The sequence below is a fragment of the Petaurus breviceps genome, unplaced genomic scaffold (genome assembly GCF_028583685.1).
Source record: "Petaurus breviceps papuanus isolate PSGF00001 unplaced genomic scaffold, PetGlider_PUasm1.0 90919, whole genome shotgun sequence".
In the NCBI taxonomy this organism is placed as follows: domain Eukaryota; kingdom Metazoa; phylum Chordata; class Mammalia; order Diprotodontia; family Petauridae; genus Petaurus; species Petaurus breviceps.
The window spans coordinates 44,528,650-44,547,256 of NW_027187378.1; the positions used below are offsets into that span (position 1 = coordinate 44,528,650).

General features: G+C 38.1%; 1 protein-coding gene across 1 annotated transcript in view; it reads right to left on the minus strand.

The window, feature by feature from the left end:
- Positions 1-18,607, minus strand: part of UNC5D (unc-5 netrin receptor D) — a 794,598-nt gene that overhangs the window by 306,820 nt on the left and 469,171 nt on the right. Inside the window, exon 4 of the mRNA XM_069075933.1 lies at positions 3,376-3,479. Within this exon, the coding sequence (XP_068932034.1) occupies positions 3,376-3,479 (104 nt within the window). The remainder of the gene's footprint in view (positions 1-3,375; positions 3,480-18,607) is intronic.

Genomic DNA, 18,607 nt, shown 5'->3' on the forward strand with positions numbered 1-18,607 from the left:
TTATAATATCTTTAGATAATGCCCCCTCAAGTAATTATTCTGCATTTATTAAGAAAATATTTTATGTGAATTTATCTGCATTTATGTTATATTACCTCAGTAAATTGTATGGCTTCTGAGGGCAGGTAGTGTTTGATTTGTCTTTGTATATCCAGTTCCTAGAATACCTCCTAGCATGTAGTAAACTAAAATTATTTTCCTTTTGATCCACTCCAGTTCTCTTTCTCGTATTTAGTTTTGGATTCATTATACCCCTCATCTGAACTGTATATTGAAGATTTATTTAACATAACTAACTATGTCACACCTTTGCTCAAAATTCTTAAATGACTCTCCACTGCGGAGAGGAGAAAAGACAAACTCCTTACCTTGGTTGGCATTTAAGACCCTCTACAGTCTATCTCCCATCTATCTTTTATACCTACTTTCATATGACTCTCCTTCAATAACTTTATAGGGCAGGAAAATTGGCCTGCTATTGCTATTCCTCAAATTCAGTTTTCCATCCCCCAATTCAATGTCTTTGTTCTCTATGCTTAGAATGTCACCTTTCGTCATCTATTTTTCCTTGAATTGTTAGTTTCCCTCAAATGATTAGGTAAAGCTTCAACTTGAAGCCTTCTCTGATTTCCCATGACAGTTTTTGTATACATTCACCCTTTCCCCCCACCTTCCTAGCAGAATGTAAGCTGCTTTGGGCAGGAACTGTTTTGTCTAAACCTTTGTAATCTCAGTGTTTCTCACATAAAAATGTATTTTATTAAGGTTAGAAGAAGTACCCATGTTGATAGCATCATGGATCTGTTTAAGATTGGAGACTCTAGAGATCAATAGTAGGGAATAGTATGATTGCAAATGTACAGTAAAGTATTTCAGAATCACATTGCATCATGAAATGTGGAGCTGTAAGACACCAGTCAGTGGGTAGGTGGTTTAGTCATTAGAATATTGGACTTGGGGTCAGGATCAGTTTGAACTGATCTGAGTTTAAACCCTGGCTCAGTCGCTTACTAGCTTTGTGATGCTGGGAAAATAACTTAAGCTTGGTCAGCCCATTTCCTCATCTATAACATGGAAGCCATGGGAGTATCTACCACTTAGAGTTGTTATGAGGACCAAAAGATATAATATGTATGGTGCTTTGGACCTTCAGTCTTACAGCACTAAATAAATGCTGTCTGTTGATCAACCTCTTTACTTTCTAGATGAGGTAATTGAAACCCACTATGTTGAATTGACTTGCCTAGAGTTATTCAGCTAGTTTAGTATCAGAAGCAGAATTGGGATACCTTTGAAGGGAAGGGAACAGATATTTATTATATGCCTACTGTGTGTACAGTCCTGCACGAAATGTTTTATCTTGCTAAATCCTCAAAACAATCCTATGAGGCAGATGCTGTCATTATCCCCATTTTACAGTTGAGGAAATTGAGGCAGGTGTAGGTTAAGTGACTTTCCCAGGGTTACAAAGTTAGTAAGTATCTGAGACCAAATTAGAATTAGGTTATTCTTAATTCTAGGCCTACTGCTCTCTGCTCCATGTTCCAGAAACTCCATGTCTAGTGCACTTCCTACAAAACTGGGCGCTTCTCCTATATCCATCATAAAAGAAAGGTGTATATTTATTTCTACATCCAACACACTACTATTTTTCAACTACTCTAGAAAGGGAAACCATATTCATACAAGATCAAGGGCAAAAGTTAGTCATTTGCGATAGTATTTCTATTAAAAAATATAAAATAAGCCTATTCCTCCATTGGTTTTAAATTTCATATCACATGCATATAATGTACAATTTCGTTTTATTTCCCATTTGCTTCATTTCTCTGAGTTCCCTGGGCTTCAGATGATGTCTGCCCCAGCAGGCTTTCAGTTTAAATATGCATAGATATGTTTTCTTCTTCTTCGACTTCCTCATTTTCTTCCTTTGCCTTTCCAATCGCAAGATACCACAGCAAAACAAGCAGAGATGAGAGCAATGAAAAGCTTCTGTTTGCTACTAATCTTCTTCTCTCTGTTTATCTGGAATTAAATAACAGCCTTGGAGACAACTTCCTGGCTTACTATGTTAAAGGAATATAGCTGGTCTGAATAATGCTACCCTAGGACCTGTAGTACTAAAACTAATTGCAACTCTGCTAGGTAACTATAACCAGTCTCTTACTCTTTGAATACTCATAAAATTCCCTATATCACAGCAACCGCTGAATTGTTGATTTAAAAATCTAAAGCATCACTGTGGTATAATTTACCCAAGTGCATGTTAATTGACACAAATTCAGCCATTTATGCTAAACCACTAAGCACTTTATATAATTCCCTTGTCTGACCTAAATGACCACCCACTGAAGCAGGTAGTACAAGTATTTGTAGTGCCATGTTTCAGATTAGAAACATGACAGTCAGGTAACTGAATGACTTGGCCAAGGTCACATTAAGTCCTGTGTTATTAGCACTGATTGTATCCCTACAGTGTCATGGAGGATCTAGAAAATATCAGCAACAGCAGCAGCAGCAGCAGCATCCTTATCATCTTCACCATTCTCATCATCTTCATCCTCATCATTATAACAACAACAATAACAAACACATAGTATTCATATAGTGCTTTAAGGTTTGCTAAGTGCTTTACAAATATCTCCTTTCATCTTCATGACAATTTTGGGATGTAGGTGCTACTAAAGATACATATAAAAGATGAGGAAACTGAGGCAAGCAGAAGTTAAATGACTTGGCCAGGGTCACATAGTAAGTGTCTGAGGTCAAATCTGAACTCAGAACTTCTGGATTCCAGGTCAAGCACCTTATCCACTAAGCCACCCAGGTGCCTCATATAAGGCATATTTAAGAAGTGTAATTGCCTTCAATAACAATGCATTTCAAATTTGCTGCTCCATGGGAAAGGAAGCAGGTTAAATAGGTGGTAACAAAACATCACCATTGAAATCATGAAGGACCTCTCCAGTTCCTTCATGGACACAACTAAGTCATTTCTCTCACACGATTTTCCTTGTCCTTGTTACTTTTTAGATAATGATCTCAAAACAATAGTTTGCATGAAATAAATGAGAAAAAATAGTAATACCTCCTTTTTAAAAAATTAATTAGCCAGATCCTAAAAGCAGTTATAGAACTAATACTCAGACTCTTCAAGTGTAGGATTTTGGGGTGAGGCAATAGTTATGATACATTAAAGGCAAAAATATTCTTTTTCTAGTTTTTCTCATTTCTAATATCTGAGTGTTTACTCACCATCTAGAATATTTAGTTCCCTATGGCATATACACTTGTAACAGCCAACTGATCTCACCCACTGGGCTCAGGCAAATCTCACTCTGAAGACGCTTGAGTCAAATCCAAAATGCATCTTACCTCTGCAGCAGGGACACCCTCTGGTGGGCGACAGTGCAAGACGATCATCCCTTCAATAGGCACCTCCCTTCCCTGGGGATCTTGCTCAAAGTTTTTCCGTAAATCTGCAAAGAGTTTAGCAAACTGATCAGATATCTCAGGGAGGCAACCTTGTATACATTTGCTCAAAATACAATAAAGTAATGTATTGTCTGATCTAGGAGGCTTCTGGGTAACACAATTGCTTCAAATATTATGAGTCAGTTTATAATCACTGCCTCCTCCTTTCCAGTTCTTTCAACTTTACATGAGAGTTTAAAAAAAAAAAGAAAAAACAAAGGTGACTGGCAAAGAAAAGCCAAGATTTCATTGGTCCATAAATTATACTAGTATTATCTGCACAACATATAATATAACACTTACCCTAATGAATCGATGGCAAATACACAGCAACAACAGGGTTTTTTAAATATATTTTTTTATTATTAACTAAAGAATACATTATTAATCTGTAATTTGTGCTGTTCACTCAGTCCTCCGGGGGCCCTAGAAAATGGTAATAGAGTGAGATTACCTATTAGCCTTTTTATTTGAAACCAGGGAGAAGGGGAGGCATTCAATGACAAAAACAACGACAAAAATCTATAACCTATCCAACCAAACATACAATTAAAAAAATACAATGCCCTCCAGCCCAAAAGAAATGTTCTGCACTGGTGTGGTGAGCATCACTAGGGACTCAAGGCACTTTACAAACAAGTCGCGCCATTAGCCTTTGACGCATGGAGGACTGGAGCATGGTGAGGTTAATTGGCTTGCCACTGGTCTCAGAGAATGTCAGTGCCAGTACTGGGAACAAAATCTGAGAATCCTGACTTCCAGTCTCTGATTGCTAACCAGCAGAGTTCTCCTGTTTTGGCAAAGAGTATACACATACACACAAACATACATTCTCATTCTCTCTCTCTCTCTCTCTCTCTCTCTCTCTCTCTCTCTCTCTCTCTGTCTCTCTCTCCCTCTCTCTGTCTCTCTCTGTCTCTGTCTCTTTCTCTCTCTCTTTCAGGAGCCTTATTGATTTGGCTACCATGTGATCATGTATTATTCTATTTTTTAAAAGGAGTTTGTGCCTTTTCTGCTATTGAGAGAACAGAAGAACATTTTGCTAATTTCATAGCACATTTACAATTGCAGCTGTCATTGAACTATATGGAATACTAAAGCATAGCAAGGTTATTTACAATGCTTTCCCAAGTAAAATATGTTATTTTTTTCTCCCTACTCTCTTTGATGATGCATTTTTTGTTTGAATTGAATATTTCAAATTACAAACTGTGGATTTATTAATTTAAGTTTCTTCATTGTTTAATGATGTGAAAAGAGCAGAGGCCTTAAATGTCACATTTTAAAATAAATTTTATAAATACATAAAACTTGATTTTAGCAAATTAAAAATTCAAAGGTGGTATTCTTAAAGTATAGCAATCTATGTATTCTCCTTCCTTAAATTTTTTTCTTCTTCTTCATGTTTCTTTGTCCTGCAGGTAAGCAATGTCCTTTTTTGGAGAGATATTTATAGTTATTCATTAGTTCATATGATGTAAGAGATCACCAAAGGACTGAAATTACCAGCACACAGGTAGTAAGATCCATCCTTTCATTTTCTCTCCTATCCTTTAAATTCTAAAGAATAGTTTTCTGCTATTCAGGGATCCATAAATTGCCACAGCTCTTTAAACTTATGATTCAGTTACTGGCTTGCAGTGCAGTCGAAGGCCATATAGAGACTGATGTAATAATAGATACTGTGAATGCGCACTGATATGAAATACTCAGCTTTTTCTGTACACATTAGATGTGGAAATTCTTATCTGTTACTCCCCTGGGTGTATGTTACTCAAGTCAAAAAGCCATGTTCCAGATTACACTAATGGGTTATTCATCACGAAGAGACAAACATGAATCTACTGGAAAGTGATACTTACTCTTACCCATGAGGTGTTAGAGTCTGCTAATGGAAAGTTATTTGTTTGAATTGACCGCTCCATCCCCCAAGGGAAATCTTATTCAACACTACTAACATGGTCACTCTGGATTATACTAAAATACTGTCAGTCCAACATAGGAAACCAGTGTTTAGAATCACCATTCACATATGTTCAGCCTGGAGTAAGGAAATAGAGCCCACTCATAATTCTAGATTATTTCAAAACTTAATGTCTTACTTGGACACTCCATACAATACCAGACTGAATAGGAAGCTTTGGAAGATTTCATTGGAATTATCATATATCAACTTCCAAACTTACCATGCCTTATGCAAAAGTAAATAAGGACCAGCCAAAAACTTCAGGGAGTCCTAAAATCATCTATTGTGATTATAGACATTGTAAATGTTATCACGAAAGCTTTCTCATTAATCTCATTTATATAACACCCAATTTTATAAAACATTAAAAAACAATTTTTTTGGAAGGGGAGGGAAGAGGTACCAGACTTCTCATTCCAATAGTGTAGGAAATTTAACATTGTAAATTTGAAGAACTACTTTTCTGAAATTTACAATCTTAGAAAGATACCTGGGGCATTGTGAAGATAAGTGACTTGTCCATGTCTTCCATGCTCCATGGAGGCTTGTCCTCTATTCCTTATATTACTCTTTCAAATAATACCCAAGATCAGTGGAAAGCAGAGCAACAACCCCTTAATGCCCACCTCCATAATGGACTGGTAAGGGCTGCTTTTTTTGTTTAGAATGTGAATTCCCCTTTTTCGTTTGTTTATTTCTCACCATTGTTCAACCTACATCTGATTCCCTTGAGTAGTTATTCATAATGAGGGAAAGAAGGAATAAAATGACCCCCCAACAGCAGAGGACATGGCAAAACAAGAAACTTCTACAAGATATAAATCACGTAATAGATACCTGCAGGAATCAGTAGTGGTTAATAAGTAGAAACTTTGGCGCCATGTCAGGTCAGAGCATGGGGCAGCAGAGACCTCTTTCTAAAGCTATCGGGTCTAGCTCTCATTTTCCTTTCATGCTACTATGTTAGAAAAGTCATTGTAGCACAAAAAAAATCAATAAAAATTCAATTCAGAATAATAGTCCTTTGCTGCTCAGCAACACCAGGGAGTTATCAGCTCTTTCAATGTTATGGGAGTTAATGCAATGATATAAAAATAATTTACTCATTCAAACCAAATCAGCCAATGAAAAATTATAGTCATTTTTTATAGTCAAAGTTAGAGTCATTTGTTAAGACTGCAGGGAGATCACACAAGCTCCCACGAGTTGTTGAAGCACATTGGCATTGAAATCATCAGTTGAATTTGTCTACCTCATTTTGGTCTCATAGACCAACAAAATTGTATTTCCCTTAATGAAAAGAGATTTGCAGATTAGTTAGATCATCTTAAAGTAATATATAGACACCTTCAAAATACAGAAGAGATGCATTTCAACAAAAGATTGTGTCAGTATTTACAATTTGTAATGAATTGCTGAGTGGCAGGTGGGTGGCACAGTGGGTAGAGTACCATGCCTGGAGTCAGAAAGACTCATAACTTTCTGAGTTCAAATATGGCCTTAGACACTTACTAGCTCTGTGACCCTGGGCAAGTCACTTAACCCTTTTTGCCTCAGTTTCCCCATCAGTCAAAAGAGAAGGAGATGGCAAACCCCTCCAGTATCTTTGTAAGAAAACCCCAAATGGGGTCTTGAAGATTCGGACACAACTGAAATGATTGAACGACAATGAATTGCTGAGCTACAGTAACCACTTTGAGACAACAGGATATCATAGAAAGCTGGATTTGAGATTACATGGCTTAGGTTCAGTTTTCAACTCTGCTACTACATGTGTGACCCTTCTTGGCCCTTTTCCGTATTTTTAAAATGAAGGAGTTAGATTATATGATGTGGTTACAGCAATATCCTAAGGCTGTAGCCCATGTACACTAAGCTAGTTATTCCTTAAAAGATACTGAAAAAATCCCTGACACATTATTAGCCCAGGGCTTGAACCATTGACATAGTTTCCTCGTATCCTAAGTAAAAAATAAAACAAAAACAAAACCAAAACCTAGCACAGGAGGAAGAAGAAGCCATCCTCCTTCTACCTCTCCCCTTACTGCCCCCACTCCCTGCTGCTGCCGCGAGCCAACACAGAGGCAGAGAAGCTGCACCCCACCAATGATGTATCCCTGCCCAATAATCTTTCCAGTGCAATGGCTAAATGAGCTTCTTTTTGTTAATTGGTATAAGCAGTCTCCAATTATCTTATTCTGTTCCTATCCTGAACACCAGACTGGTCCGAGTCAGATTGGGCCTACCAGAAATGAATTCAAAATTCCCTTCTAGTTCTAAATGTATAATCTTGAGCCTCTGTAACTGGACTTTTTAATGCTCTAAGAAGGGAGTCATGAGACCTTGCTGTAGCAACATATGCATAAAAGACTACTTTTTAAGGCAGAGCTTGTTCAGTTTCAAGGTCCTCTTCTCTCTTGGTCATAGGCATGCACAGATATGGACAAGAACATCAGGCCTGTATCTGTTGAAGCTCTACTGTATTCTTCTTGCTTTTGCTGTTCAGACGGCTTGGTCAGCTTTGACTTACAGTTTTATCTCAGTCTTTGGCTTTCAGATACTCCTAGGCTTTGCCCTGGATCTTTAGCTCATGGCATTTACCACTCTCTCCTCAGCTGCTTGATGCTCACAAGTTGAGAGTGATAGTCATTATAAAGGAAAATCTCATACATAGAATCCCTAATTTCCCTATATTTACAAATGTATTATTATCCCTAGGATTATCTAGTATCACCGACATTTTTTCCACAGCCATTGCCAGGCCACTGATTCAGTAGCAATTTTGGACTGACAGTCATTGCGTTGATGAAGGTGATAGTTAGGGCATCAGCAGTAGCAGTGGTAAGAAGGTGTAACATCAGGGATCCAAAATTCCTGAAGGGTTAACTACATTCATTTGTAGAAATACATGCTCAGAATAAAGGAGGCAAGGCTATAGCACAGTACCTTATATGAAATTTGTTGTTGTTATTCTTTAGACATTTTCAGTTGTGTCTCACTCTTTGTAACCCCATTTAGGATTTTCTTGGCAAAGATGCTGGAGTGGTTTGCTGTTTCCTTCTCTAGTTTATTTTACAGATGAGGAAACTGAGGTAAACAGGGTTAAGTGACTTGCCTAGGATCACACAACTAGTAAGTGCCTGAGGCTGGATTTGAACTCAGGTCTTCCTGACTCCAGAACTAGCACACTTTCCACTATACCACCTAGCTACTCCTTGCATGTATTTATCACGTAAATAAATACTCATTGGATTGAATCGTGCTGGTCAAACTACATCTAGGATATTGTGTTCCAGGCTGAAGACTGCATTTAGGAAAGTCAGGGACTAAGGAGAGACTATCCAAAGAATGGTAGCTAGGGAGAGCACTCAAATTTGTTCTCTGTACAAGCATTGATTGAAGTAATGGTGGATGGTGGTGGCTAGGTGGCTCAGTGAGTAGAGCACCAGCCCTGGAGTCAGGAGTACTTGAGTTCGAATCCAGCCTCAGACACAACACAAAAACTAGCTGTGTGATCTTGGGCAAGTCATTTACCCCAGTTTCCCTCTAGAAAGCTTAAAAAAAGAAAAAAAAGAAGCAGAAAAGATTCATAGTAAAAATTCAGAAAAAAGTTGGTGGCAGATTAAATAGAGTATTGGACATCAAGTAAAGAAGACAGGCATTCAAATCCTGCCTCAGATACCTAGTACCTGTCAGTCTGATTTTTTAATTTGTACAATTGGAAAATAATAACTACCTTGTATAATTGTGAGAATCAAATGATATTTGTACATGCACACACATACATGTGCATTATAAACCCACTTACATATGTACACACATATATGTGTGTATGTAAATATGTACCACAATGCACATGCACACACATGTGTATATGTATGTACTATTTTGCAAATCTTAAAGTGCTATATAAATGTTGGCTATTATTTTTACTAGAATATCTTCATCTTCAAATATCTGAATCATTGTAATATGGAAATTAGATTAGCTTTATTTCATGAGATTTTGAAAACAACTTTGAAAGAAAGATCTTGTGTCAAATGATTGATGGGTCAAAATTATAGGGTGGTAGAGTTTTACTTTATATAAGGAAGGACATCTAAGAGATTTGAGCTGACTAAAAGTGGAAAGGGATGAGACTAGATGATCGACTTACTTCCCTCTCAAGAATACTTCAAGAGGCATTGTATTGTTGGGCAAAGGTTATTGCAGATTTCACTCACAGTCCTTTTCATTTTGGTTTTGATTTCTAATAATTAATTTAATGCAATACACACATGTGTAATACACACATGAATGCATGCATGTATGTATATGTGTGTATGTGAATTCTTCACTAAGTCCTACTCTTATGTCTCTCTGGTGCACAGAGGTAGTTCTGGATTCCCAAAGGCTGTCAATGTAACCCAAGCTTAGGGAGTCCTGGTATCCTAGGAAGGTTTTAAATACAGGCCCAGAAGTGGGATATAATCTAAGGACATATGAAGCTTTATGTGGAGAGGCTCAGATCAAGGTAGTTAAGAAGCAGGTGACTAATTTTTCACTTCAGTAACTTCTGAAGTTATGTACTAAGGTGGGTGGTTGTGGGAGTTGGAAGAGAGTTGCAATCTACATCAATGGAAGAATCATCCACATCAGTGAAATTATATCTCTTCTGAAGTATTGAAGTATATGGAAATATTTTCCAGATAATAAATTCTCCAAAAAAGTTCTTTTAAAAAAATTGAGTTTCCATATAGTGAAGTACTCAAAATTTCAGCAAAACAATATATCTCAAAAAAGAGGAGGACCTGAGTTCAAATCTGGCCTCAGACACTTGACATACGTATTAGCTGTATGACCTTGGGCAAGTCACTTAACCCCAATTGCCTTCCCTTACTCCCCTAAAAAAAACATAACATTACATAACAATTTATTTAGGAAACTCTCATCTTCTTATGCATAATTCATTCTATAAAGTAAAAGAAAATCAGAAAACAAATAGTCTGCAACTTCACATTCTGATTCCATCCCTTTCCCTATTGAGTTGTCTACTTCTTGCCTCACCACTACCCCTCCTCCAAAAGTAAATGCTCTGTTCCTTGGTGAAACATTTTTGTTCTGGTCATTTTCTTACTGAGTTTTTGTTTTGTTGTGTTTTGTTCTTTTAGGTTCATCGTGCATGAATAACAAACTCATCACAAATGAAAGCATGGTTCATGCAAGAAGTATCAGATATTTCCCATTTCAGTGAGTGCTTAATGTCATTTCTGAAATAAGTGAGATAACACGGTACAGTTGAATCAGTGTGAGGATATGAGCTGGGGGACTCTTTCTAACATTTACGAGCTATGTGACCGACCATAGAAAAGTTAGCCAATCTGTCTTAAGGTCCTCGTGTATAACTGGGTTAACAGATACAATTATTACCTACTTTGCACAGTGCTTTGGAGGGCTGAATAAGAGAACACACACATATAAGCATGTATACATATACATACATGTACATATGTATAAATACATTTTTGCAAACTTTAAAGAGCTAAGTACATACCTATTGTGTATAGTGCATACCCAGGTGGTACAATGTATAGAGAACTAACTTGTGTAAGGGGGACCTTAGTTAGAATCCTGTATTGAATATCTACTAGCTGTCTAACCTTGTGCCAAGTAACTTATCCTTTCTCAGTCTCAGTTTCCTCATCTGTAAAATGGACATAATCATAGCACCTGCCTCAGGGGTGCTTGTAAGAATCAAATGATAGAACAGCTAGGTGGTGTATTGGGGTGACAGGCCTGGAGTCAGGAAGACTCATCTTTCTGAATTCAAATCTGGCCTCAGATACTTACTAGCTGTGTGACTCTGGGCAAGTCACTTAACCCTGTTTGTCTCAGTTTCCTTATCTGGAAAATGAGCTGGAGAAAGAAATGGCAAAGCACTCCTGTATCTTTGTCATAAAAATCCCAGATGGGGTCATGAAAACAAGTAAAAGACAACGACAAATACAAAAGGCTTTGCTAACCTTAAGCACGCTATGCCAGAGTGATGTAGTAGCAGCAAAAGCACAAGTCTCACAACCAGAATACCAGAGTTTATGTCCGAGCTTTAATAATTATTAGCTATGTAACCCTGATCAAGTCACTTCATTTATCTACAGCTTAGTTTCCCCATCTGTAAAATGGAAACGCTGATACCTATGATGCACACTTCATTGACTTCTTGTGAGTAAATCAGATTATACACTGTGGAGTGTAAGAGCCAGGTGAGCATCATTATTATCCTGTTGCCATTTCCCAGGGGGAGCCAATAAAGACAAGGAAAGTGAAAGAAAACATTAAGATTTTTTTTTATCATCTCAGGCTTTAGTTTCCACCTGACCATCTCTCCAATATTCTGACTACCGATCCACAACACTTCCTTGTCCTGGTATCTTCAACCTGGTAGTCGATGATTCACCGTGGTTCATAATGTCCATGAATATGTGGAGGCCAAAGGAAGCTACCTGCAGAACTGAGCTATTTAAGGCCTCTGGGCGTCCCTTCCTATAACACAGTGACAAAGGCTTCTGGATTAGTAACAAGGTTATGATTGAGGCAAGCTGGTCTTGGGTGAATATCAATTTGTCACCACATTCCTGGCATTTTCACATGATTGTGGGGGGTGACAATACACTTAAATCAGTTATGAACAAAGATAGAGATTTTAAGACAATGTTAGCTTGGGGAAACCCTTTCGTGTTTCCTGCATACTGTGAAAAGCTTTCTACAGGTAATCAGAGGAAAAGAAACCTGCAAAGTGTTTTATAAAAAGAATGACCTAAAAATGACCTTAGGTTTTTAGTACTAGTTGTCTCATTAGGATTCAGGGCCACTCTTGAAGAAGGAAAGGGAAGAAAAAAAAAAGAAGAGCTTAAAAAGGAAAAGGCAACACAGCAGTAAGAAGAAATAAAATGCATTTTTAAAGCAACACTGCTAGCTTTCTATTTCTCACCATCTCCTGGATCCCCTTCTCATCCCATGAGGCCAACAGGACTAAGTAAAGACTCTATGAGTGTATAAATTGCCAAAAAGCCCACTGAAAATTCTGGCTTCCCTAGTCCCTGACTCATACACCATAAAAGGACCAAAAAGCTGTAAAACACAAATTTAAACCATGCTTCTGCCAGACAGGTGTATACATGCAATTATATATGTACACATACATATACAACACACATGCATATATGTATGTTTGCATATATAATGTATCTGTATATGTAAACACATACATGTGTCTTTGTGAGTGTATGTATATGACATTGTCACATACCCAGTGAATCCTGCTTTTGTTTGAATAGTTCCAAAGATGATTAGCTCATTACCTCAGGCAAATCAGACCACTCTTTGGCTGCTTTGGATATTAGAAAGTGACATACACCAATGTTTAATTGAAATTTCCCCTTGTGTTAAAAAGTGATGTTGAGTTGACATTTCCCTATGCAACTGCCACGTATTTGTCTTAATTCTGTCTTTTATGACAACAGAATATAAACTCCTTGAGGACAGGAGTCACACTGTGTCTGTGACCCTGTGTCAGAAGTGACAATACCATATGCTCGGAGATGGAGACGCTTTCTCCCAATCCACTCATCACTGATGTCATGAAAGTAGGTATAGCAGCAAGCACCCTAGCATACCCAGGATGGCTGCTAGCACAGGTTCTTTGATCTGTGTTTCTTAAGGAAAGCAACTCAAAAAGGGGTTAACAATCTTACTTTAATCAAACATATATCATTTACCTTGTTCAGGGGGAAAAGTCAAGCACCCCAAACTTCAAAGAAAACAAACAGAAGTTATGAGCAGATAAAAAAATATAGTCAGAGAAAATAACACAATTCAACAGACAGGGCTTCTAGCTATATGACCATCACATACATACAGTTAGTTACCAGACAGAGAAGCACCAACATCTGGGTTTTCACAGCAGGGGGACTCAACGGCTTCCCAGAGTCTCATTGGGCCAAATCACACAACTCTTCCCAAAATGAGCCCCAAAGCAAAACCTCACATCAGGGTACATTTGGCTATATAGGCTATATAGCCTATATATATATATAGGCTATATAGCCTTCTCCAGGGTCGAGAACATCACAACCTCATGACCCACTTGACTACAAAGTAACAAAAGTTGTGCCTCCTGAAAAATCAAGCCTCCCACCATAGGCTTCATGTGGCCACATTCAGACTGTTAGGGGACAGAGTTTATTTTCAAATCAGATAAGGTCCTCAAATTCACCTAATTCTATCAAGGGGAAGGGAAGGGAAGATCTTCAAATTCCCATGGCCATTACAGTAGGGTATCGAGGACTGTTTACAGAAAATTCTTGGAAGAAGTTGGATCAAGAAGTAGAAAGTTCATAGTTCATCCTTCATCTTGACACCACAAGGACTTTCCAGAGTCAAGCACTTCTGATGCTTTGCTTCACCTTATAAAGACCTGGAGGGCTACTGTTCAGAGCTACCATTATACCCATTGTTTGAGCATCAGGTGGGGTTAGTTACCATGCAGAGATCATTGTAGAGAGATGATTGGTGAGAGCCCTGTGCATTCCCCTTGCCTCTCAGTTGTAAAGGATACTACCCTGGTGACCGAGCAACTCTTTGCACTTCCCATGAGAGGGTGAAGAGACTAAGCAGGAAAAGCCATTCTTGCTTCTAGAGGCAGAAGCATAGACATTGCTCACAGTCATTTCCTATGAATTGTGTCTGTCTGGTTGTCCTTTAACACCCTTGCCCTTTCTTAAGATGTTGTTTATTTACATATATATGTATGCACACGTATTCATGTGCATATATACACATGTTTATATGTAAATATATGTATATAAATTACTGTTCATTAACCATTGTTTCATGTTTGATATTACTCATGGCAACAGTGGTTTAGCAAATGAAATCTGGGAAAAGAGGGAACACTGTCTTTCTCTAGTGGAAAGACTGAGGAAGCAGCAAATTATTAATTATCAATGAAGAAACATGTATTAAGTGCCTACTTTGTCACAGACACTGTACTAAGTGCTGGGGTTACAAAAAAAAGGGCAAAAGACAATAACTACCCTCAAGAAGCTCACATTCTAATGGGAGAGACAACACACACACACACACACACATATATATATATATACACACCAATATGTGTGTGCATATATACACATACATAGGATAAAGAGGACATAATCAGTCAATAAACATTTATTAAGCAAATTTTATATGCTGGGCACTGTGCTAAGTGTTGACAATACAAAAATAGGCAAAAGACAGTCTCTGACCTCAAGGAGTTTACAATCTAATTGAAAAGACAACAAATAAACACACACATATATGAACAAGCTATATACATGATTAATAGGAAATAGTTAACAGAGGGAAGCCATTAGAATTAAGAGGGACTGAGAAAGGTTTACTGTAGAAGATAGGGGTGAAATTCCAAACCTGATGGGTCTAATCTGCTATATTATTCCCTACCTGGCTGAAGGTACTAAACAGAAGTATTATACAGAGAGGCATTCCCAGTTAAAGTGAATCTAAGAAAGACCTTCCTCCCCCTATTTTGTGAGCTTTCAAGGGACAAAACTGGGGACAGTGGTGTCTTTCTAAAATCTTTTATTGTTACACACCTGAGTTTCTTTCCTATACCTACTTTACCTTTTAGCAGAAGCTTACTGGTGAATAAAGATATCTATAGAATGAGAGACTTCTTAGTTCCCTTACTTTGTACCTACATGCATGACAAGTATTACAAGTAGAGGCAATATTCCTTGGAGACTTTTATTATTATTAATTATTTTTTCACAGATGAAAGTATTCTCCTATATATACTGCCTTCCCTCCAAATCATATTACATTAATTTGCATTTCTAGCTGTTAGTTCAGGCCCTGGCACATGGTAGAGTGCTGGAGTCAGGAAGACTCATCTTTCTGAGTTCAAATCTAGCCTCAGATACTTACTACCTATGTGACGCTGGGCAAGTCACTTAACCTTGTGTGCTATTGTTCCTTCACAATCAGACACGACTGAAAAATGACTGAACAACAATTAAGAATTGATTGGAACCATTCATTCCAGAAATGAAAAACAATCCACGAAACCAAAATAATCCCCACTCTCATGAAGGTAAACTTATATTAAAGAAAAACAACATGTACTTTTTTGGGGGAGGCCACTAGCAACTGGTGATGTGGGAATCAGGACAGACTTCCTGTTGAAGGTGTCTGTAGAGATGAGCTTTTAAGGAAAATAAGGCATTATATAAAGTAGAAAAGAGGAGGGAGTGCATTCCAGGAATGCATAATTGCTTGTGAAAAGGCCCAGAGATGGGACCAATTATATGTAAATACAGATATATCTTCTAAGTGGCAGGCCTCCAGATACTTCAAGGCAACTATCCTGTCTCCACTGTGCCTTTTCTTCTCCAGGTTGAAGATGCCTAGTTTCTTCAAATGACTCTTATGTGGCATAATTTTCATCCTTACTATCCTAGTCACCTTGGGCAAGTTTTGAAAATTTCATTCCTTAGTATGGCTGATGTAGACTTTAGGCCTTTATTATAACACACAGGGCTGACATCGCAATGTGTACATTCACATTCACACACTACAAGAGCAGAATGCTGTAGCATTTATGTAGCATAAATCATGCCAATTTCTCCCTCTTCACAACAGCATGGACTAAACAGTTGGGAGCTGCATACTTAGTCTATCCTTAAACAGAGAATTTCAGAGTCTGAACTAATCTCAGAAATTATTAATCAAATCCCTATTTGCCCGTGAATTCTCTCTATAAAATTCTTCACTATTTCTTGAAGACCTCTAGTGATAAGGAACTCACTACCTCCTGAAGTATTTCTAAGTCTGACATTTCCCATTGTTTCAACTGTTTGTCATCAGACCTGGTCTCTGTCTTTCATTTCAATTAAATGCAACTCCGTTGAAGTTATTTCAACTCAACTCAAAAGCATTTTTTTGAACATTGACAGAATAGAACAATGGTCTGTCTGCCTTGTGTTTTGCAACCTTCTCCTGCGGTAAGAGTAGTGTATGCATTTAGAAATATAAGAATCAGTCTGCATGGTTACTTCCCAAGTGAACAAAAGTTGTATAGAAGCAAGCAGGTGGAATTTGTAGGCTAGAATGAGTTCCATGATAAGTTCGTATTAGGAACAATTTGTTCTACTCTCATCTTGTCCTTTCCCTTACTAAACTCCAGCTTGTAAGGAGCAGCTGGACAGGGCAGGGAGGACAATGATAACCCTGCCTTAGGCAACATATTTACTGGGACTTGTCCTTTTGATCTATGGCTTGACTGTGAAGCCAGATGCTAAGTCAGCCACATGAGTCCACTATGAAGCATTACCTGCAAAATGTCCTTTCCATAAGATGCACCCTGCATGTGGAAGGACATTGTGCAGATGGAGGTTCATAAAGGCAGCTCAATGGTGAAATGTCCTTTGTACTTCTCAATTTGCTGTCTTCTTCTTTAAGCTTTCAAGGAAGCTATAAACCTGTTTTCTTGGGAAGGGACAGGAAAATGTATACTCTAGTGTTATACTGTATTCTGACTTGAATGCTTTAATGAATTAGAGTCTACTGGACCAGAGACAGACTTCTTACCCAAAGAGCCCCAGAACAACCCTGGCCCACTCAGAGCTTACCACCAAGGGATGGAAGGTGGAGTCTACCACCATATTAGCACAAGACTCCTCCCTTTAAAAGCCTCAGCCTGACAGTCATCCACCCAGATCCCACGGGGACTCTGCTTCCCAGGGGTCATGGTTTTATGTCCCTCTAGATCCCTGTCTGCTGTAAGGATATGACTGCTCACATTATCTCTTTGATAAGCAGAGAATCAATGATTACAATACTTCAGATAAGATGGAGGACCACCAGTGCTTACAATATTCCCTAACACAGGCCCCTAAGGACCACTAAATCTCATCATTTGCCCTGCTGCTATATTCTCTAGCATTGACATCTACTATACCATTCAACCCTAAGGACTTATGGGCTCTGCCTTTCAACCTGCTCTAGTACTCTAAAGACCACGGGGATTTCCCATCCATCTTGCTTCTGAACCTACCTTTTTATATTATTGCCCCCAAATAAAATGTGAGCCTTTTGAGAACAAAAACCGTCTCACTTTTGTAATTGTATCCCTGGTGCTTAGCATAGTACTTATCACACAATAAGCACTTTAAAAAATGCTTTTCAATTCTATTTCATCCTACTCCATTTTAATGATATGAGTTAAAGGTTAAAGAGTAAAATTAAAGAGGTTTTTTTTAGCTTCTACATTTGCAGATCACAGTACCTCAACAGGTTTTTGTTTTTGATCTGCAAAACTCGTTAATTCACCTCCCCCCACCACGCAAACACCACACACACACACACACACACACACACACACACATTACAAATCACAAATCTTCCATAGACTAATAAAAAAGGCCTTATTCTGACTCTTTTATCATCCATCCATCAATCAATAAGAATTTTTCTTTTCTTTCTTTTTTCTTTTATTATTAAGACTTGGTCTCCATATCTTGAACAGGTTGAAGGCGTACCTGCCACATAGAGGCCTGATTCCATTGCTGATTGACGTGGAAGTTTTCACCTGCTCTTTTACCAACCTGGACAGATTTGTCCCTCTCTAGGCACCCTAGTGGCCTCCGGTTCCCTGGGGCTCACCATATTTGTGCCATCCTAATGTGAACACCTGCTTGGCTTTATCCTACTACATACAGTTCTAAACTCCAGAACTCAAATGATCCACCAACCTCAGTCTCCCCAGAAGTAGGAATTACATTCATTTATCAACCTGCTCAGTCACAACAATAATTTCCTAAGTGTGTGTTATATGTAAGTACTGTGCTAAATACTGGGCATGTAAGTGAAGGTTAAAAAAAAAGTTTCCGCCTTCAGACAGCTAACATTCTACAGAGAAAGGCAACATTTAAATAACTAATTATATATAAAATGGGCAGCTAGGTAGTGCAGAAGATAAGAGTACTAGGTCTGAAGTCAGGAAGACTCATCTTCCCAAGTTCAAATCTGACCTCAGACACTTACCTAGACAAGTCACATAGTTCTATTGGTTTCAGTTTCTTCATCTACACAATGAGTTAGAGAAGGAAATGGTTAACTATTCCAGTA